This window comes from Hemitrygon akajei, chromosome 3 (genome assembly GCF_048418815.1).
Source record: "Hemitrygon akajei chromosome 3, sHemAka1.3, whole genome shotgun sequence".
Lineage (NCBI taxonomy): Eukaryota > Metazoa > Chordata > Chondrichthyes > Myliobatiformes > Dasyatidae > Hemitrygon > Hemitrygon akajei.
Window position 1 is genome coordinate 33257402 of NC_133126.1, and position 24275 is coordinate 33281676.

Consider the following 24275-nt stretch of genomic DNA (forward strand, 5'->3'; position numbering starts at 1 on the left):
CTCCTGGTGTGGTTCATATTGGCCACTCAGTTTGGGGAAGGAAATGCATTGTGCTGCAATACTGGCACATGACACTCATTGCAGATGATATTTCCATTCTGTGCTTTGCTTAGATAATAAAAATTAAATCATCTTCTATTCTTCCAAGGATGTGAATAGAAAATCCCACTGCATTTGGTCAAAAACGCTTCCTGCTTTTAGGAAGAGTACCAAAACATGAATATTCTTGGTATTAAGTATTGTCACATGAGTGAATTTGTGTATGACATCTTTTTATTGGAACGAACACAGGGCTTATCATTGGCTGTACTTAAATATTGTGTAATTTATGAGCTTAATAATGCACAAGAGTTTGAAGTTTAAGACTAAGAAATAATTTAGGGCACTTCCCAAATGCATGAACAATATACTGTTCTTTAAGAATGATAGTATTAGAAAAAAGTGTAAGCCTTCTGGCTGTCTGAGCTTTGCTGTCCATTCATCAGATCATGCCTGATCTTCAACCTCAGTCCTATTTTCCGGTACTGTCCTCACTTCCCTTGATTCCTTTAGTATCCAGGTGTCACAGATCTCTATCCTGAATTAATTCCATGACTTAAACTTCCATAACCCAACTACAAAATGGAGAAATTACTCCTCATCTCTATCCCAAAGTGGCCTAACCCCTACTCTGAGTCTGTGACTACTGGATGTAGGGTAAACATTCTCCCTACATCCACCTCCTCAAGCCCTTGTTAGAATTATGTTAGTTTTTTTGACCCCATATCTTTCTTTATTCCCTTAACTAATCTGTTTGTCATATCTTCAAAGAGCTCCAATGGATGAGTCAAATATGTCTTCCTTTTCATAAATAGATGCTATTTTCATAATTCTATTATTATATTGGAGGCACAAGAGTTGCACTATCATGATGCATGGTTTTGACCCAAAATAATGAACAATTCCTTTGTCTCCCCAGATGTTGTTTGACCTGCTGCATAGTTCCAGCAGTTTGTTACTTGCTCTGTTATTATATTCTGCTTTATAGATCCTAGCTTTTCTCTACTACTGAGAATGGTAACTCATCAATCATCAATTCCCTGCTTTCATTTCTCCTCCTTTCTTAAACAGTGAAATCAGCTTTGTTGCCTTCCAGGCAGCGAGAACCATTCCAAAATCTATAGTATTTTAAAAGATGACAACTTTTTAGACACTCTTCCCTAAATTCCCCTTTACAACAAAATTATTAATTAGACTTTTTTGACTGCACAAAAGAAAATCCAATATTGCCTTCTCACCAGTTTGGTCTTTATCATTTTGATCTAGAAGACTATCTCACGTTCCATTAATTCCTCCTCTACCTTATTATTGCTGATTTGAAGACAGAATATAGTATTAATGGTAAGACTCTTGGCAGTGTGGAGGATCAGAGAGTCCTTGGGATCCATGTCCATAGGACACTCAAAGCTGGTGGGTGCGTGGAATGCACTGCCAGCGACGGTGGTGGAAGCAGATACGATAATAGGGTCTTTTAAAAGACTCTTGGATAGGTACATGCAGCTTAGAAAAATAGAGGGCTATGCAATAGGGATATTCTAGGCAGCTTCTAGTGTAGGTTACATGGCTGACACAACATTATCGGCTGAAGGGCCTGTAATGCGCTGTACATTTCTATGTTCTATGATTGGATTTGTTCGGTCTGTATGTAGATTGAAGAATCAGACTCACGTTTATTATCTCTGAATATGTCATGAAATTTATGGTTTTGCAATGCAGTGCATAAAAAATACAATAAATTACAATAATGAATATGTATTTTAAAAATTACATAGGTAGTGCAAATGTGAAGATAGTGAGGTAGTGTTTCTGTGTTCAATGTCCGTTCAGAAATCTGATGGCGAAGGGGAAGAAACTGATCCTAAAGCTCTCGTTACATGCACATGCAGGTCAACTCTTTGAGTGATTATGCAGAAAGTTTGAGGTTAATAACTCATCTCCTTCTACCTTAGGCCACAAACTTATCAATCACTCCCGATGAGTTATTAACTTCAAACTTTCTGCATAATCACTCAAAGAGTTGAGCTGCATGTGCATGTAGCGAGAGCTGTATAACTCATCTCCTTCTACCGTAAACCATGAACTTATCAATTATCCATCTGTGGACACTTTCTGGAGGTCCAAGATCCGTATGCTCCACGATCGCTGGATTAAGTGTGTACATGTAGGAGGGGACTATGTTGAAAAATAAATGTGCGAGGTTTTCTAAAATTGACTTCTTCTACCTTAGGCCACAAACTTATCAACCACCCCTCGTAATCTGTTTCTCACAACTGCTCTCTTCTCATCAATTATCAGTAGAGGCACCCCACATCCTTTATCTGTTTGTCTATCTTTCATAAATACTTACTGTCCTTGCTCCAAGTTTGGTCACCCAGTAGCCACAGAATAGCATTAAATTATATATGTTAACTGCAAATTGTGCCATTAATTCACCTACCTCATTTTGAATGCTGTGAGCATTCCAATCTGGTACGCTTAAATTTGTCCTCTTAACATTTGCTGTCAAAATAGTAGTAAGGCTAATCATCCTTGTCATAATTTACATGCAACGGGTACAGCAAACTTGGGCGAGGGCAGAGAAGTGATTAAATAAGAGCATCTGCAAGCCGCCATCTGAATGTGAAATGTCCCTTCAGGTTGTGAAAACAACTTCTTGCTGTCTCGATCCCCAGTAAAATACATTGAGCCCAGTGGTGTTGCTATACTTGCTACTGTAATTTAGAGCTGAGCTATGTAAAAACCTACTTTCAGAGCCTTAAATTTTGAATTCAGCTTGCAAAATCTGTCCGATGTTCTTTTAAAACTATGCCTATTACTAATTATTGGTCTGAAAATTGTGCTTGCTTTTGAAAATATGAAATTAAAACCCATACATCTTTTACTGGTAAGTGCGATTCATTGCCTCAGATGGCTGTGAAGTCAGGTCATTATATTTAAATCAGAGGTTCAAAAGTTTTTGATTAGCCAGGGTGTCAAAGGTTACAGGGAGAAGGCAGAAGAATGGAGTTGAGAGGGAAAATAGACCAAATGGTGAAGTAGACTCGGTGGGCCAAATTACTTAGTTCTGCACCGATGTCTTACCGTCTTATTTATGAAGCAGTCAGGGCACTTGAGCTCAGACAAGCTAGTTTCAGGCTGAAATCAGAGAATGAAGTCATGGTGTCACATAGCATGGACCCGTCTATGCTGTCAGCCAGTCACCAGGCCTCCATGAATCCATTTTATTCTTTGCACATTCCCATTACTCCCCCAAGGTTCTACCACTCACCTGCAAACTTGGGAGAACTTAAGGGGATCCAATTCCCTTCTAAGCAATGTGATTTTGGATTGTGAGAGAAAATGAAGCATCTGGGGAAACACACACCGTTACAGGGAGAACCCAACACTCGGTGGTCGGGATTGAGCTGGGGTTACTGGAGCTGTGGGGGAGTGCTCTGCCAGTTGTACCCCTGTAGATGGACTGTAATACCATAGCATTATTAATGTACCTGGCCTTGACACACCTAGAAAACAAGGACACTTATGTCTGAATACTGTTTCTGGATTTCATTTCGGCACTCCTCGGTCTAAATACACCACTCTGCAACTGGGAGTTGGACTTCCTAACCAACAGACCTCAGACAGTCAGGATTCACAATCACTCTGCCCTCCCCATCATCCATAGCATGGGTGCTCCCCTGGGCTGTGTGCTGAGCCCACTCTTTATACTCTGCTCACACACGACTGCACGGCCAAACACCCGAGTAATCACGTTGTCAAGTTCGACGATGACACGACAGTGGTGGGGCTCATCACCGACAATGATGAGACAGCCTCCAGAGAGGAGGTGGAAGAGCTCGAGGCCTGGTGCCAATGTCAACAAAGCAAAGGAGATGGTTATCATCTTCAGGAAAGCTCACACCGCTCACATTCATCTTTACATCGGTGGCCCAGCAGTGGAAACTGGGAGCAGTTACAAACCCCTGGGAGTGCACATCTCACAGAACTTCTCACGGTCTCAGAACACATCCTCCACAATCAAGAAAGCTCGCCAATGCCTCTACTTTCTGAGGAGGCTGAAGAGAGCTGGACTAGGCACATCTATACTCACAGATGCACAGTAGAGAGCATGCTGATATACTGCATCACTACATGGTGCAGAAACTGCGCTATGGCAGACAGGAAGGCTCAACAAGGGATAGCCAAAACTGCCCAACGCATCACCTGTTCCAGCTTACCCACCATCAAGGGCAGGGATACAGAAGGGAGCCAGAAAAATGCCTGTAGTATCATGAACGATCCTACCCATCCTGCTTGTGAACTGTCTGTCCCACTCCTATCAGGGAGGATGCTAAATTGCATCCACGCCAGGACCACTAGACTTAAAAACAGTTACTTTCCTCAAGCAGTAAGACTGATCAACACCTCCACCCAATAACAACCCCACAACGTGGCCAAGTGGTTAAGGCTATGGGCTGGCGATCTGAAGGTCGTTAGTTCGAGCCTCAGCCGAGGCAGTGTATGTGTCCTTGAGCAAGGTACTTAACCACACACTGCTCCTGCACATTTATAGCCCAGTGGCAGCGGTTGGTGCAGTATGGATAAGACAATAACAACCCCACTGCCACTACTTTATCATTTCCTGTTAGAATCACCTTATGTACAACAGACAATCAATCAATGTATTTAAGCTATCTTAAGTACTTACATTTATTGTTTTTTATTTATCATGTTATTCTGTTTTTTTTTTGTCCTGCATCAGATCCGGAGTAACAATTATTTCGTTCTCCTTTACACTTGTGTACTGGGAATGATATTGAACAACCTTGAATCATTTTCTGGTTGGATCACTGTTTGTCTGGAATCTCCCTCTTGACCTTTCTGGTGTGACACCCTGTAGGGTAAAATGTAACTACTCAGAGTCACAGCTGACACAGCCGCTTTCTTCACAAATTGTCCCAATGGTTTCGAATCTGGAGTCAAGGACAACATATCTAAATTTCTGCAATGACATCGTAATGGAGAGGGTTGGGGAAACAGCCAATACAGAGGAAGGCTGCAGTAAGTTAAAAGATAACTTGTTCTCAGATAATTAGTTGAGAGAATTGCTGTATAATTAGTAAATGTGCTCCAATGCAGAGACGATTACACTTTGTGACAAGAAAATGTCATTAAGGACCAACGGTATAAAGGGATCTTGGAGAATCAATGAATTATTCACCACAGGTTGGAATGCAAAATAGGAAACTAAGCACTGGCTTATTTCTTGAGGGAGCAGTTTGAAAAAGAGAGAAATTGTGCAAAATGTATCAAAACTTGGTGGGACTTTCCTTGGAGAAATAATAAAAAAGTATATTTAATAATAAACATCACACAAATCAGTTGCCAAGTTTCCTACTTTACAATACTCGGTCCATTTTGATCATCTTCTTCTTCTTCTTCTTGCACCCTTAACTCCTGGTGGAGTCGTCGGGGCGCCATCATGACAAGCTTTGCACCTGTCTATTCCATCTGTCACGGTCACCACAAATGTTTCCCCTGTCCATTCTTTAATGTTGTCCATCCATCTTTTCCTCTGTCTGCCTCTCCTTTTTTTCCCCTCCACAGTTCCTTGTAGAACGGTCTTTGTAAGGCCACTGGATCTTGTTATGTGGCCATACCATCTCAGCTTTCTTTTCTTCACCATTGTGAGAAGGTCTTCATGGGAGCCAATGTGGTGCTGGATGGTCTTGCAGACTTGCTCGTTTGTGATGTGGTCCAAGTTTGAGATGCCCAAGATGTTGCGATAGCATCTCACTTCCAATGCCTGTATCTTCCTCTGTAGCTCTGCTGTGAGTGTCCATGTCTCTCATGCGTACAGGAAGATGGAGAATACCAATGCACGCAGGAATCTGATCTTGTACTTCATGGTGATGTTGCTGTCCCTCCATATTGCCTTGAGTTTGGATAGTGCAGTCATTGTCTGTGCGGTTCTTGCCAGGACTTCTGGTCTTGATCCTTCATCATTGATGATTACCCCCAGGTATCTGCACTGCTGCACTGTCTCAAGTTTCTGACCATGGATTGAGATGTCTGTTGTGATGGAACCATTGGCATTTGCCATGAGCTTGGTTTTCTCGGCACTTACTTCCATTCCAATCTGTGTGGAGGCTCTGTCAAGATGGCTGACCAGGCTGGCCAGTTCATCCTCTTTTCCTGCAAGTCCATCAATGTTGTCAGCAAATCTTAGTTTGTGATGCTCCTCCTTCCGATGCTGACCTTGCCCACGTGAGCTTCAAGGGCTACACTCATGATCCGTTCCAGGAAGACTTTGAAGAGAGTGGGGGAGAGGAGGCAGCACTGATGGACTCCTACAGAGGTATGGAACCACTCCCCTTGAGTGAATACAGCACTGGTTGCCTTGGCGTAAAAGCTGATGGATTGTATGAATCAGCTTCTGCCCATGTTAAATTTCTTCATGGTGGCCCATAAGGCATAATGTCAGACTCTGTCAAACGCCTTCTTGGAGTCTATGAAGACATGGTAGAACTCTCTCTGGTGCTGAAGGTGTTTCTCACAGAGGGTGCGGAGGTTGAAAATCTGCTCAGTGGTGCTTCTGGCCTTACGGACGCCTGCTTGTTCCTCGGCAATGATGTCTTCTGTCTGAGGTCTCAGTCTGTTCAAGATGATTCTGAGCATTACCTTGCTCACATGGCCGATCAAACTGATGGTACAGTAATTCTGGCAAAGTTGGAGATGGCCCTTCTTGGGAAGCACAATGATCAGTCCAAGGTGTCAGCCATTCACCTGTCTGCCAGATCTTATTGCAGATGGTGGTAAGCATCTCTATCGTGGCCTCTCCTCCATGCTTCAGCAGTTCAGCAGGGATGTTGCCAATTTCTGCTGACTTCCCGCACGTCAGTGATCGTATTGCAGCTTCAGCTTCTTCACGCATGATTGGATAGTCATCCTCATTGGACGATTCCTGTACATTCAGCATGCTTGGATCCCCTTTGCTCTGGTAGTTGTCCAGTTCTGAACAGTACTCTGTCCATCTTTCCGTTATTTCCTTTTCTTCTGTGAGACATTTTTGTCTTGGATAGTGTTCACTTTGGCTTGTTTTTCTTTGGTAAGATCTTTCACCAGTTGGAATGCCTTCTTTGTGTTTTTGTTGGAGAGGCTGTCTTCAATGTCCGCACATTGTTCAGCTATCCATCTTTGCTTTGCTTCCTTCATTTCCCTCCTGATTTCCTTGTTGATTTTCCTGTATTTTGTTCTTCCCTCTGCTGTGTTTTTATCTTTCTTTAATTTCCTTCTTGTGTCACATATATCCAGTATCTTGTTAGTGACCCATGGTTTAGACTTGTGGCGGCTTTTCCCCAGAATCTTGCTTGTTGTTTCCGTCATCACTGTGTTAAAGTTATGTGTGGTGGTCTCCAGGTTTCCATCAAGGAGGAATATTGGTGCCATTCAGCATTACAATGGCACAAGTCTACGCCCCAACAACAGACTACGACGATGAACACATTGAAGAATTTTGTAAGAAACTACAAGATGTCATTGACAAGGTGGACAAAAAAGATATTTCAATCATTCAGAGTGACTGGAATGCCAAGCTGGGCAGAGACGCACAAGATGATTGAGGGGAAGTTTGGACCATTTTGATAAAACATTGGCCCCTCATGCAATGACACCTCCAATGAGAGGGGACTACGCCTGCTGGAATTTGCCAGTTATAACAACATGGTGCTATCGAACACACGTGGAGAGCACAAAGCATCCCGAAGACGGACCTAGCATGCCCCCAATGGTCAACGTCACCAGATTGACTACATCCTGGTGCAAAGATGGCACAAATCTGGTGTGAACAGACCGAAGACCAGAACATTCCCAGGAGCAGACGTGGGCAGTGACCATGACCTTGTCATGATGAACATCAGAGTGCACTTGAGGAGAATCAACAAGCCAAAAAACAGCCGGCTGAGACCTTGAGAAACTGAAAGACCCCGCCATCTCTGAAGAACTTCAGGCAGCAGTTGGGGGGACGTTTGCACCATTTTGAAAAAACAGTTTAATTAGCTATTAAGCACTTTGGGAAATGGTAATATTGTTAAATGCACTCATTACTACCTCAGTGCAAAGACGAACCACTGTCAGTACATCTACAAACTGGGGAACGAGAGCCCACAGAGCAAGAAGGATTCTAAAAGGTTTGATTTTTTTGGATCAATCTTGTACAAAGTTATTACCAAATTACTTGGCAATTAGGGAAAGTTATAATTAGAGATTGTTACAAATCGACAGTAGCTCATGAGCTTTTCCTGAGCAGTACTAGCCCACATGCGGCTTGTTTAGATTGGATCTGGGGTTGTAGGCTATATTTTATTCACTGGCAAAGAGTTCCTATTGTGATGATGCTACAGTAAACTGTTACAGTAAGCAAATGCATTCTGTTGTTGGTTGATCATTAATAAAGGGAAAGTAACTCATGAAGAACTGTTAACAGGAGAGTGTCTGCCAATGCTGAAAATCCAGAGCAACACACACAAAATGCTGGAGGAACTCAGCAGGTCAGGCATTCATCTGTGGACATGAATAAACAGTCGACGTTTTGGGCCATGACCCTTCTTCAGGACTGAAAAGGAAGGGGGAAGATGTCAGAATAAAATGTGGGGAGAGTGGAAGGAGGCTTGCTGGAAGGTGATAGGTGAAGCCAGGTGGTTGGGAAAGGTAAAGGGCTGGAGAAGAAGGTATCTGATAGGAGAGGAGAGTGGACTGTAGGAGAAAGGGAAGGAGGAGGGGATGCAGTGGGAAGTGGCAGACAGGTGAGGAGAGGTAAAAAAGCCAGAGTGGAGAATAGGAGAAGATGGAAGGGGGAGGGAAACATTTTTTAAATTGGAAGGAGAAATTGATAATCATGCAATCACATTGGAGGCTACCAAGATGGAATATAAGGTGTTGCTTCACTATCCTGAGGGTGGCAGAAGTGGAGGCTCTGGACTGACATGTCAGAATGGGAGTTAATTAAAATGTTTGGTCACTTGGAAGTTCCACTTTTGGCAGATGAAGCAGAGGTGCTCAACAGAGCAGTCTCCCCATTTATGACAGGAGTCTCACCAATTTAAGAAAGGATGTGCTGACATTGGAGAGGGTTCAGAGAAGATTCACTAGAATGATTCTGGGAATGAGAAGGTTAACACATGAGGAACGTTTGACTGCACTTGGACTGTACTCCTTGGAGTCTAGAAGAATGAGGGGGGACCTCATAGAAACATTTTGAATGTTGAAAGGCATGGGCAGAGTGGATGTGGCAAAGTTGTTTCTCATGGTGGGGGAGTCTAGTACAAGAGGACATGACTTGAGGATTGCAGGACGCCCATTCAGAACAGAGATGCGAAAAAATTGTTTTAGCCAGAGGGTGATGAATCTATGGAATTTGTTGCCACGGCTGGCAGTGGAAGCTAAGTCATTGGGTGTATTTAAGGCAGAGATTGATAGGTATCTGAGTAGTCAGGGCATCAAAGGTTATGGTGAGAAGGCGGGGGAATGGGACAAAAGGGGAGATTGGATCAGCTCATGATGAAATGGCGGAGCAGACTCGATGGGCCGAATGGCTGACTTCTGCTCCTTTGTCTTATGGTCAATGTAGAGGAAGCTGCACTGGGAGCTCTGAACACTATAGTCAACCCTAGCAGATTCGCAGGTGAAGCGTTGCCTCACCAGGGAGGACTGTTTGGGGCCCTGAATGGTGGTAAGGAAGGTGTATGGGCAGGTGTAGCACATAGGCTGCTTGCAGGGATGAATGCCAGGAAGGAGATTATTGGAGAGGGATGAATAGACAAGGGAATCGCGGAGGGAGCGATCCCTGCAGGAAATGGGGGAGGTTAAGATATGTTCGCCTGGTTTACCACAAGTCGTTCAGGAAAAGTTTTATTCGCTCAAATGGCTCCAGATTGCATGCCATAAAATATTTTGGATGTTACTAATTTAACCTGGTAGAGTATAAATCAATAATATGTTGGAAACCCTTGTTCAGATTGTTTAATTGGTTTCTTATTGTCATATGTACTGAGATACAGTGTCGCATACTCTCATTACAGATGAATTCATTACAGCAGTGCACTGAGGTAGCATAAAGTAAATCAATAACAGAATGCAGAATAACGTGTAACAATCACAGTGAAAGTGCAGTGCAGCTCGATCTTAAGGTGCAGGCCACGAAGAGATGGATGGTGAGGTCAAGTGTCCGATTTATCTTACCAGGGAATTGTTTAATGCTTAGGAAAGTGAACTAGACGCTGTCCCTGAGCCTGGTGGGACGTGTGCTCGGATTTTTGCACCATTCGCCTGTTGGGTGGTGGGAGGGAGGAGAAGAGAGAGTGTCTGTGGTGGGTGGGGTCTCTGATAATGCTGGCTGCTTTATTAAAGCAGTGAGACGTGTAGGCAGTCCATGGAGGAAAGGCAGGTTTCTGCGATGTGCCGAGCTGTGTCCACAACTCTTTGTAGTTTCTTGTGGTCATGGGCAGAGGGTTTGAGACGATGCATTCTGATAGGAAGCTTTCTACGGTGCTTTGATAAAAAATGGTGAGTTTCAAAGTGTAATTTCAAATTTCAAATTTCTTTTAGCCTTCTGAAGTAGTAATTGGGAGCCTTCTTAGTTGTGGCTCCAAAGTGATGTTCAAACCTAGGCACTTGAAGCTCTTAATAATTATGTTAATGCAAGTATGCTGCAGAGAATACTTAAATAAATATTACTAATAGGTGATTATCTTAAATTTAGCTAATCAAAGCATTGAAGAATGGCACAAAGTATCACTCTGTTCTGACTTGTAACTCTTTTCTTACATTTATAGAAACAAGTTTTTTACTTGGAAATGCTCAGATTGTAGACTGGCCAGTAGTCTACAGTAATGATGGATTTTGCAAGTTGTCGGGATACCATCGGGCTGAAGTAATGCAGAAAAGCAGCACTTGCAGGTAAACTAAAGGTTTCATTCTTATTGTGGTGTGACTGCACAGACACTCAGTAGCGAGTATGATGCTTAGTGTCACATGACTCACATTGCATTTAATGAAAGAGAACAGCTGGCTAAAGAATAGATCAGAGTGGCCCAAAATGGATCTGAGTCCGCTCATCTTGTGCCATGAAGGAACTGTTTAATGGCCCTTCTGCTGCTTTCAGCCCCTTCCTCATCCCTCTTCCCTCCCCTTCCTCATCCCTCTTCACTCCCCTTCCTCATCCCTCTTCCCTCCCCTTCCTCATCCTTCTTCACTCCCCATCACTGTATAGTGATTTGGCTATGCCAAATAAGCCAGGGCAGAAAAGAATGTAGAAACAGATTCAGAATTATTATTACTGACACATGATGTGAAATTTGCTGTTTTGCAGCAACAGTACAGTGCAAAGAGATAAAAAAATTTATAAACCATAGAATAAATAAATACCGGTAGTAGAAAACAAAAGGAGTAACAAGGTGGTGTTCAAGGATTCATGGACTATTTAAAAAGCTGATGGCAGGGGGAGGAATCTGAATCACTGAGTTTGGGCCTTCAGGCTCCGGTACCTCCTCCCTGATATCATGGTTGAGTAAAGATATTGGTGATCTGGTGTGAAAATTGTCACATACCTTAAAGGCCTCAGATGATACATTGAACTGTACGTATGACACATTATAATTTCATTGCAACCACCTGAAAATGAAACAACAGACCATTACAGTTGTTTATGAGCAAATAAGAGCAGAGAGAATCCTTTGATACATTTTTCATGGAGTCGAGATAATAAATTGTAAGTTGGTTTATTATTGTCATATTTACTGAGGTACAGTGAAAAACTTGTTTTGCATGCTATCCGTACAGATTTCATTACAGCTGGGTAATGAGGTAGTACAGGGGAAAACAGTACCAGTGTGGGGAAAGAAATGTTGCAGTTACCGAGACAGTGTAATGTAGGTAGACAGATCACATTCAAGGTGGACTGTGAGCTCAAAAGTCCATCTTGTACTGTTAGCAGATAACTGAAATTCTGCAAATTTGAAACACTCAATCATGAGAAATTGTTTATTTAAGGAATTGAATAAGGTAATGGATATTCCAGTCAAGCTCTGAAAATCTGTTATCCCATTGTTTGGAAATCCTGATGGTTCAGTATCTTGTTCACCAGGTATTCTCTTTAAATTCACTGAGGTCTCAGTTCGCAGACTCCTTTAAGCACACTGGTGCCCAATTTCCCAGACTCTAACCCAGAGGTGTTTTTATCCTGTACTCCACTAACCTTGTAAGACATTTTCCTTCATACTGTGCGCCTTTTAAACTCTCTCAGCCCATTTTCCTAGGCTTTCTTTAATGGGTGCTGTTTCCCACCTATCTTTAAATCCACCCTATACACTATAGAAAATTAATTACACTACCACGGAGCATTCTTAAAAAAAAACACACGCACACACACTAAATATTTGTTGGAGTACTAACAAATCAGAAAATCTACCACCCCAGCACTGCCAAAATCCTGAAGGTGCCAGATAATTAGTCTTATAGAGATAACTATAAAAGTGAATTAGAGACATGCAAATTTTCAGAGCTATCCAGAACTGAGCCAAGTCAGAAATGTTAGATAGCTGTTGTATATTTAATATTTCAGTAATATTTGAGTGGTATTATAAAAGTGTTGTGGATTAAGCATTCTTTATTTGTTTAAATAATTCATTATGGGTTATTTGTGAAGCCAAGCCTTTATGCAGATTTAAGGCAGAAGTTGATAGATTATTGAGTGGTCAGGACATGAAGGGATATGGTGGGGAGGTGGGGGAGGAGGCAGGAGATTGGAGCTGAGAGGAAAAATGGATCAGCCATGATGAAATGGTGGAGCAGATTTAGTGGGCCAAATGGCCTAATTCTGCTCCTATATCTTATGGTCTTCTGTAAAAGTATGTCAATTGCATACTTCATGACACCGCCATATAATATGTGCGCACACCTCGCTTAAAATAAAAATACAATGCACACGAGTTATCTCCCAGCTCCCTTGTTTTCCTTTCAATTAGTTTTTATGGTTCGGAAAATACAAAACATAACAGTGGTGATGAGGTATTTCTAAAATGAATCGGAGATGACTACTCACCCGTTGAAGTGCAGCAAGAGGTTCGAGATGAAAAAGATGCGCAGAGCAACGGTCAAGTGTAAAAAAAGCAGAGCAGCACATTGTTTTCTTCGGAGCAGCATGTTTTCTTCATGAAAGGAAAAATGATCAAGTCAAAAAAAGGCAAGAAATGGAAGAATTCACAGGTTCATAAACAGTGAGTATAATAATCATTAAAAAAAGAGCTGCAATGGCTGACTACATGGGAAAGATTGACGTGCTTGATTCCACAACAGGTAACTGGATTTTGCATACCGAGCAAATTGAGCAGTATTTTGAAGCAAATGAAATAGCCAATGAGAGATGTGTAGCAATTTTGCTAAGTGCATTGCATTTAAAAGCATACTGTTTGCTTCGAAGTTTAACTGCTCCAACCAAACCAGCCAAAATGAGCTTTGCTGTATTATGAAAGTAATGGAATAAAATTTAGAGCTGAAATCATAATTGATTGCAAAATGCTTGGGTTTCATAAGTGGAATCAAAAGGCAGGGGAGTCCATTTCACCACATGTGGCTGAATTGAAGAGTTTGTCTGAGCATTGTCAGTTGGGTAATGGGCATAACGATGCACTGAGAGATCACTTGGTTTCTGGAATCTTACAAGAAAACATTCAAAACAGCCCCTAACTGAAGCACAACTTACTTTTAAAAGAGCAGTTGAAATAGCTGTATCAATGGAAACAACAGTCAGTGACGCAGTTGAGTTGCAGTCAGCAATGGACGTTGCAACAAATTTTCAACATCTAAACAGAAACTGGCATAGCAGAACAAACCGTGTTACTGTTATGGCAGGGGCTCACAAACACCAGACCAATGCAGATTTAAGGGTGAAACTTGAAAAAAATGCAACAAAGTAGGACACATACAAAAAGCTTGTTGGCCAGACAGAAATCAATGGACTGAACAAGGAAAACATAGAGATAAAAAGTTGCCATCTCAGAAGGAGCACTGATCTGCATGCCGTTGATGAAAAATCTGATAATGATGAGTGTGACACAGGACTGCGTAGCCTTACGATTTACAGTGTGAAAACTAAGAGTAAGGCTTACATCAGAAGCGAATAGCAAATTAATTAAAATGGAATTGGACGCTGGATTGGCTGTTTCACTCATTCCACTCAATGAGTTTGAGTTGCATTTCACAGTAACTGAACTAAAGTCTGCAGATATCCAACTAAGAATTTATACTGGAGAAAAGATTGGAGATCCATCCACCATTTGCATGCCACATCCCCCGCAATTGAATCAACTACAAATGAGTTAAGAAAGGTAGCGGATGATGCCACTTCAGTGTTCAAAGATGGCACTGGCAAACTCAAACATATCAAGGGTAAAATAGCCTTAAATGAAAATGCCACTCCCAAGTTTTGCAAAGCCCATCTGGTTCCGTATACCATCCGTGATAAAGCAGCCAGTGAGCTAGATTGCATGGAAGCTGAAAGAATTTCTCTCCAAGGTTGAGTGGAGCCTATTGGAAATGCTGGTAGTCCCAGAAGACAAGAAGAATGGGTCTGCCAGGATCTGTGGAGATTTTAAGGTCACCATCAACCCAGTACTAAAGGTGGATCGGTGCCCTCTGCCCCGGACAGGGGATATCTTTGCAAGCCTCTCCGGCAGAAAACACTTCAGCAAAGTGGACTTAGCTGAGGCTCATCTACAGATGGAGACACAAGAAGAGCCCAAAGTGTTTCTCACCATAAACACTCACAAAGGGCTTTACTGCTTTAATAGGCTTATTTTTGAAGTTGCACCTGCACCTGCACTCTGGCAGAAGCTATAAGCAGGTGCCGCAAGCCTGCCCAGGCACTCCCTGTTACCCCGGTGACATCATTATGATTGGTAAGGTTGACAAGGAACATCTTCAAAGTCTCAAGGCAGTGTTAAAAAGATTAGAGCACAATGATGTAACAAGACAAATTCTTTAAACCGAGCACAAGAATTACACAAGTGTGCTGAGAAAATTCAAGCAGTGGTGAACGTTCCACGGCCAAAGTACATGTCACACTTGTGGTCCTTTTTAGGATTTGTTAATTACTATGACAGGTTCCTGCCACTAGCTACTGTGCTCCACCCTTTGAACCCATTACTACAGATTGGGAAGAAATGGCAATGGACAAAGCATAGTGCGGAGACTTCAGAAAGGTAAGAGAAATGGTGATTCAAACACACATTATGATCCATATAGAGTCAGAGAGTCATAGAAAAGTACAGCACAGAAGCAGACCCTTCAGCTCATCTAATCCGTGCCAAACTAATTAAACTGTCTACTTTCATTGACCTGCACCGGGACTATAGCCCTGCATATCCCTACAACCCATGCTCCTATTCAAACTTCCCTTAAATGTTGAAATTAAGTTTGCATGCATCACCGGCTCTGGTAGCTCGTTCCACACTCTCACCACTGTCTGAGTGAAGAAGCTTCCTGTCATGTTCCCCTTAAACTTTCACCTTTCACCCTTAACCCATGACCTCTAGTTGTAGTTCCATCCAACCTCAGTGGAAAAAGCCTGCTTGCATTTACCTGACCTATAACCCTCATAGTTTTGTACACCTCTATCAAATCTCTCATTCTTCTATGCTCCATATAAAGTCCTAACCTATTCAATCTTTCCACATAACTCAGGTCTTCCAGGCTGGGCAAGATCCTTGTAAGTTTTCTCTGTATTCTTTCAACCTTGCTTACATTTTTCCTGTAGGTAGGTGACCAAAGCTACACACAATATTCCAAATTAAGCCTCACCAATGTCTTATACAACTTGAGCATAACATCCCATCTCTTGTACTCAGTACTTTAATTTATGAAGGCCAATGTACCAAAAGCTTTCTTTGTGATCCTATCTACCTGTAACATCACTTTCAATGAATTATAGACCAGTATTCCTAGATCCCTTTGTACTACCGCATTCCTCAGTGCCCTACTGCTCGCTGTGTAAGACTTACCCTGGTTGGTTCTACTGAAGTGCAAAACCTCGCACTTGTTTGCATTGAATCCCGTCTGCCATTTTTCAACCCATTTTTCCAGCTGGTCCAAATCCCACTGCGGGCCATGATACCCTTCCTCGCTACCATATAACCATATAACCATATAACAATCACAGCACGGAAACAGGCCATTCCGGCCCTCCTAGTCCGTGCCGAACTCTTAATCTCACCTAGTCCCACCTACCCGCACTCAGCCCATAACCCTCCACTCCTTTCCTGTCCATATACCTATCCAATTTTACCTTAAATGACACAACTGAACTGGCCTCTACTACTTCTACAGGAAGCTCATTCCACACAGCTATCACTCTCTGAGTAAAGAAATACCCCCTCGTGCTTCCCTTAAACTTTTGCCCCCTAACTCTCAAATCATGTCCTCTCGTTTGAATCTCCCCTACTCTCAATGGAAACAGCCTATTCACGTCAACTCTATCTAACCCTCTCAACATTTTAAATACCTCGATCAAATCCCCCCTCAACCTTCTACGCTCCAATGAATAGAGACCTAACTTGTTCAACCTTTCTCTGTAACTTAAGTGCTGAAACCCAGGTAACATCCTAGTAAATCGTCTCTGCACTCTCTAATTTATTGATATCTTTCCTATAATTCGGTGACCAGAACTGTACACAATATTCCAAATTTGGCCTTACCAATGCCTTGTACAATTTTAACATTACATCCCAACATCTGTACTCAATGCTCTGATTTATAAAGGCCAGCGTTCCAAAAGCCTTCTTCACCACCCTATCTACATGAGACTCCACCTTCAGGGAACTATGCACTGTTATTCCTAGATCTCTCTGTTCCACTGCATTCCTCAATGCCCTACCATTTACCCTGTATGTTCTATTTGGATTATTCCTGCCAAAATGTAGAACCTCACACTTCTCAGCATTAAACTCCATCTGCCAACGTTCAGCCCATTCTTCTAACCGGCATAAATCTCCCTGCAAGCTTTGAAAACCCACCTCATTATCCACAACACCTCCTACCTTAGTATCATCAGCATACTTACTAATCCAATTTACCACCCCATCATCCAGATCATTTATGTATATTACAAACAACATTGGGCCCAAAACAGATCCCTGAGGCACCCTGCTAGTCACCGGCCTCCATCCCGATAAACAATTATCCACCACTACTCTCTGGCATCTCCCATCTAGCCACTGTTGAATCCATTTTATTACTCCAGCATTAATACCTAACGACTGAACCTTCTTAACTAACCTTCCATGTGGAACTTTGTCAAAGGCTACACCCCAACTATACCCTCAATCTTGGTGTCATCCGCAAATTTGCTGATCCAGTTAGCCACATCATCCAGTGAGGCTGTTTGGGATGGCAGCACATCCAGAGGAAAGGTGTCCAGAGCTGTCAGAACCACTTCCGGCAGACCCAGAGTCAACCCAGGGGTAATAGGACTATTGACCTACTGTATGCAAACGTAGAGGAGGCATATAGTGCATCCCCACTGCCTTCATTGGGGAAAGCTGATCACAACCTGGTTTTGTTACAGCCCAGATATAAATCAATTGTGATGAGGCATCCCACTACCACACGCTCTTTTAGGAAGTGGACTCCTGAAGCTGAACAGGCCCTGAGAGACTGCTTCGGTACTACTAACTGGGATGTACTGCAAGGGGGGCTCTGTGGGGGCGTTGAGGAGATCACTGAATGCACAACGGACTATATTAACTTTTGTGTGGATGCAGTTGTCCCTGTTAGAACTGTTCGCTGCTATCCCAATAATAAGCCCTGGATCACTAGTCACATCAAAGGCCTCCTAAACCAGAAGAAGAGGGCCTTTAAAGATGGTGATCGGTTGGAGCTTAAAAGAGTTCAGAAGGAACTCAGAGTACAGATAAAGGGGGCAAAGGAGCAGTATAGGAGGAAGCTAGAACAAAAGCTGCAGAAAAAAAGCATGAAGGAGGTGTGGGATGGGATGAAGATCATCACCGGATGCGGTGCAAAGCGGGGGGCGAACATAAGTGGAGATGTGGAGAAAGCGAACCAGCTGAACAACTTCTTCAACAGGTTCGACAGCTCAATCTCATCCTCACCGCAGAAATCCACACCAGGCTTACTTCCCTCACAGGAAAATAGCCACTCACAGGAGACCTTGCCCACGCCCAGGATTACGGCTGCACAGGTGGAAGGTCAACTGAGGAAGATCTGTACCAGCAAGGCGGCTGGACCGGATGGAGTTTCCCCACGATTACTGAGGGCCTGTGCGACTGAGCTGGGAGAACCACTACAGCGCATCTTCAACATGAGCCTGGAGCAGAGAAGGGTACCCAGACAGTGGAAAACATCCTGTATTGTCCCGGTACCGAAGAAACCACAACCAAAGGAGTTGAATGACTTCAGACCTGTTGCCTTGACGTCGCACGTTATGAAGACCATGGAGCGGCTGATAATACAGAATCTGAGGCCACAAACCAAGCACGCCCAGGATCCTCTTCAGTTTGCGTATAAGGAGAAGGTGGGAGTGGAGGATGCTATCACGTATTTGCTGCACAAATCACTCTCTCACCTAGAGGGGGTCAGTTGTGCTGTGAGGATTACATTCCTTGACTTCTCTAGTGCCTTTAACACCATCCAGCCCAAGATCTTAAGGCACAAACTAACGGAGATGGGAGTAGACTCTCACATGGTGGATTGGATAGTGGACTACTTGACAGATAGACCTCAGTATGTGCGGTTGGGAGACTGTAGGTCTGACACGGTGGTCAGCAGCACAGGGGCGCCGCAGGGAACCATACTCTCTCCGGTCCTGTTCACCCTGTACACATCAGACTTCCAATATAACTCGGAGTCCTGCCATGTGCAGAAGTTCGCTGATGACACGGCCATAGTGGGGTGTGTCAGGAATGGACAGGAGGAGGAGTATAGGAAACTGATACAGGACTTTGTGATATGGTTCAACTCAAACTACCTGCGTCTCAATATCACCAAGACCAAGGAGATGGTGGTGGACTTTAGGAGATCTAGGCCTCATATGGAGCCAGTGATCATTAATGGAGAATGTGTGGAGCAGGTTAAGACCTACAAGTTTCTGGGAGTACAGTTAGACGAGAAGCTAGACTGGACTGCCAACACAGATGCCTTGTGCAGGAAGGCACAGAGTCGACTGTACTTCCTAAGAAGGTTGGCGTCATTCAATGTCTGTAGTGAGATGCTGAAGATGTTCTATAGGTCAGTTGTGGAGAGTGCCCTCTTCTTTGTGGTGGCGTGTTGGGGAGGAAGCATTAAGAAGAGGGACGCCTCACGTCTTAATAAGCTGGTAAGGAAGGCGGGCTCTGTCGTGGGCAAAGTACTGGAGAGTTTAACATCTGTAGCTGAGCGAAGGGCGCTGAGTAGGCTACGGTCAATTATGGATAACTCTGAACATCCTCTACATAGCACCATCCAGAGACAGAGAAGCAGTTTCAGCGACAGGTTACTATCGATGCAATGCTCCTCAGACAGGATGAAGAGGTCAATACTCCCCAATGCCATTAGGCTTTACAATTCTACCGCCAGGACTTAAGAACTTTTTAAAAGCTATTATTAATGCTTTTTGAGATAGTGATTTAGATGCATATCATATTTTTTACTGAGTTAAGTATTGTATGTAATTAGTTTTGCTACAACAAGTGTATGGGACATTGGAAAAAAGTTGAATTTCCCCATGGGGATGAATAAAGTATCTATCTATCTATCTAACTCCTACAACCACCCATGGAGGAGGCCCCAGAATATGAGATTGTTTCATGCCACAAGTCTCACCTGCCAAACAGAGTGACCACATTTACCAGAAAATCTGTTATGCCACAAAAGTAAGAAAGCTTTCGCAGCAATTAAATCTTTAGGCCTGAATGGGACAATTTTAACTTTATGATGTTTTTAGATGACTATATAGTAGTTGTACTATATAGTATACTGTGTATATAGTTGAGATGCATTCTATATTGAGTTGGAGTTTATAGCTAAGTAGGGAGGAGCGTTGTGTATTTAATATTTCCCATAATATTTGAGAAATATTGTAAATATATTGTTTGACTAAGCATTCCTTAGTTGTTTAAATAATTCATTACATGTTATATGTAAAAATATGTGAATTACATATGTCACAATGCTACCACATGATATGTAAGCATCTCACTTAAAGTAAAAATGAACATACACAAGTTATCTCGTGGCTCCCTTGTTTTCCTTTTAATTAGCTTTTATGCTTTAGCAACCAACAACAGGAAGTTTGTGTGGTGAAGTACATGAGAAATGGTAGAACAAAGAAGGTACTTATCAAACACTGTTGATGGCAACAAAGGAGGTTGAAAAGAAACGTCCTGGAAGAAAGTGCATGGACTTTGTTTTGGGAAATCATTTCAATCAGTAAGTAAAGTGAACATTGTGAGTCCTAGAGTGGATAAGAAGACCAATTGTGAGGCAGAACAGTTTCACATTCAGAATATACTGTAGCTGCTGCCGTCCTAATTCTGAGGATATCCCAAAGCAAACTATTAATCTTGATAGAGTACAGTTAAAATCAAGGGTAATAGCATTTGGCAGATGGAACTAAATAAGGTTCATTGTGTCAGCGTTATGAAGATTGCTTCAATTCAAGAAGTCACTTCGGTCACAAATGAATATGGAAATATCTTTCTAGGAATTAGAAAGCAGATATCTCTGAGCTATGGTTATAGTCATAGAGACATAGTGTTATAGAGAATGGAAAGATGCCTTTAAGCCCAACATGTCCATTCTGAGCAAGTTGTCTACCAAGCTCATTCCTTTTCCTGGTGTATGGCACATATCCCTCTAAATTTTTCCTATCCATGTACCTGTCCATTGAAATTGAACCCACCTCTGTTGCCTACTCTGGCAACTCATTCTATTTACCCATGACCCACTGGCCTTCAGGCCTCCTTTAATTTTCTGCCCTTTGGCACTCTATAGTAAATCTATGCACTCTAGTTTCAGATTCTCCCATCTGGTGTAAACGACAGGGGACAGCCTCAGAGTAGGTGGATGTCCCTTTAGAACAGAGATGAGGAAGTATGTCTTAGTCAGAGGGTGATGAATTCATTGCCACAGATGGCTGTGGAGGCCAAGTCATTGGGTATAATTAAAGCAGAGATTGATAGGTTCTTGATAAGAAAGAACATCAAACATTGTGGGAAGAAGGCAGGAGAATGGTGTTAATAGGGAAAATAAATCAGCTGTGGAAGAGACTCGATGGCCTGAACAGCCTAGTTCTGCTCCTATATCTTATGAACACTAAAACAGATTAGCCTCACCCTTCTAATATCACCTAACTCCGGTGCTGTCTCAGCATACTGCATCTGTTGCCAAAGTTTCCCATGTCAATGTGACCCAGAGAATTTATTATTCCATTACTAGCAGGAGTAATTTTCTTTTTCAAAGCATGGGCAGAAGACTGGCAGGATAGATCACCTAAACTTTAAGTACGGGCACAATTTTCATCCCATATAGGGCAAATAAAATTTGAAGCTTCCTTGTACTGCACTTCATCTGTTTGCCTTTGAGCTACTGAAAACTAAATTTCGCAGTAATGGCAATGTCACTCCAAGGGCCGTTAAATGATGTTCCCAGAAGTTAGTTTCCTTTGATTGCTAAAAATGTGAGAAATATATATCATTGCATTGCCTGACATAACACAATCTTTACTTTCACTGTTGTTATTTTGTGAAAGCAATGTTTCATGTGAACTTACTGGCTCATAGAGATATGTTTGTCCTTCGAACCGAAAAATACACTTAGAAGATTAAAATTATTTTCAGAGTCATATAGAAATAATTTGAACAAAATTCTGATTTATTGCATATATTACATCATTGGCCATTATTTTTATACGACAGTGAGATGAAGTGAGGATTAATGTTTATAAATGGCATATAGTGTTGATTTAAAGATGTGTATAGGGGGATGTACTGTATAATAATTATATTCTATTTTCTGAGAGGGTCATTTCGGATGCCCTTGGATGAAAATCTGTCACTGCATTAATATTAGAGGAGCCTTTTCCTCTTTTGGATCAATCAAACATCTTAGTCCAATTGGCAAGTCTGAAGTTAGCCTGCCGTGTATGGTAGACATGTGACCATAAAGAAAACCACTCAGTGCCTATCAGTGCCAGACTCCCGACTGAGTTCAACAGTCTGACCTGTGATTTGGCGTTCATTGCCACCCATGTGAGGTCATATGACTGGCCCTGACGTAAGCCGCTCTTGTCAGAACTAAAACTGCATTCATTCCAAAACCCTGCTCTCCTGATGCGATCGTCATCTAATTGTTTAATAAAAGATTCCATATAACCATATAATAATTACAGCACGAAAACAGGCCATCTCGCCCCTTCTAGTCCGTGCTGAACGCTTACTCTCATCTTGTTCCACTGGCCTGCACTCAGCCCATAACCCTCCATTCCTTTCCTGTCCTTATACCTATCCAATTTTACTTTAATTGACAATACCGAACCTGCCTCTACCACTTCTACTGGAAGCTCGTTCCACCCACCTACTACTCTCTGAGTAAAGAAATTCCCCCTCGTGTTACCCTTAAACTTTTGCCCCCTAACTCTCAACTCATGTCCTCTTGTTTAAATCTCCCTCACTCTCAATGGAAAAAGCCTATCCACGTCAACTCTATCTATCCCCCTCATAATTTTAAATACCTCAATCAAGTCCCCCCCTCACCTTTCTACGCTCCAAAGAATAAAGACCTAACTGGTTCAACCTTGTTCAACCAGTAACTTAGGTGCTGAAACCCAGGTAACATTCTAGTAAATCTCCTCTGTACTCTCTCTATTTTGTTGACATCTTTCCTATAATTCTTACTTTCAATAAAAGATTTCTTACTATCATGTATAAATCACATGATTGGGTTTACAAAATGTATCATTTGAAGTGGGCATAAGTAAAGTAGATTGCTTTTTTGAAGTTTGCTGGAATATTTCTGGAATGCAGTTCTGCTGGAAACAAAAGCTACTCATATAAGCGCTATTTGGACGAAAACTTGATCGATTACAATGGAAGGTTATTTGATGGTTGGCATGGAAATGATGGGCCAAAGGGCTTGTATCTGTGCTGTGGAACTCTTTGACTCTAATGTGGATGTGATATCCATTGATTTCAGTGAAGTCGTCAATGTTTGCCCAGAAATCCCCAGTAGTTGGCATTTGACTTTGCATTAGATTTGCAACATATGCCTTCCATTTACTGATTTAATCTGAATAGTGCAGGCTGAGTACTACAAACCCCATGAATCAAAGAAACTGCGTTGTAAGTAACAGCAACACAAGGGAGCACGCAGATTGATTTCCCCCTGCTGATAAGCTGGTGGCACTGTAGCCAGAGCTGACAGGGCATCCACTGGGTGTCACTGCACAGGAAGGGAGCAAATTAAAAAGGTTATTGTGTTTGAGGTTCTACGATTGACAGTTAACAGCAAGAGATATGGCATGGGAAAGATTGCATCCTGAGATATTGGATATGTGCTTTGCAAGAAAAAATTAATTGGTAAAACGTTTGCACTTTTCATTTTTCTTGGTTTCAAAATTTAATTTCAAGTTTTTTTTGAGCTGTTTTCTGCTTATATCATTATAATCTGGGGATAGCTTTTGCAATGTTTATACTGTCAGGTCACCTGATTTACTAAACACAAAACATGTTCATCTTTTTTTAATTTGGTTCATTGTAACACTGACTGGTGTATTTATTCACTGGATCTTTCCGACGTTTGGAATATTGATTTTTATCCCTCTTATTAAATAGGTAAATTTATTTATTATTGTCACATGTACTGAGCTACAGTGAAAAACTTGTCCTGCATGCCACTCACACAGATTGATTCATTACAACAGTGCATTGAGGTAGCACAAGGTAAACCAGTAACAGAATGAAGTGATGCAGTACAGAGGAAGTGTGATTGCACGAGTCGAGTGTATCGTTCTCCTGAGGAGTCATTCCCTCAATCCCTGTGCGTGACTTTGTTTAACATGGGGAGGCTGATGTGTGGGCAGCCACCACATGGTCTTTATTAGTTCTGGGTCGGGGTCCAGTTGCATGGAATCCAAGATGACTCTGGACCCTTCACTGCTATTATGATGTGTCATCATTTTTTGCCAGCTCTACTGCTGACATATTTGTTGGATT

The 24275-nt window shown here is 42.2% G+C and overlaps 1 protein-coding gene across 2 annotated transcripts in view; it reads left to right on the forward strand.

The window, feature by feature from the left end:
* The window catches only part of kcnh5b (potassium voltage-gated channel, subfamily H (eag-related), member 5b), a 668271-nt gene that overhangs the window by 35055 nt on the left and 608941 nt on the right, over positions 1–24275 (forward strand). For both annotated transcript variants that reach the window (XM_073039513.1, XM_073039515.1), the window contains exon 2: positions 10851–10974. In XM_073039513.1, the coding sequence (XP_072895614.1) occupies positions 10851–10974 (124 nt within the window). The remainder of the gene's footprint in view (positions 1–10850; positions 10975–24275) is intronic.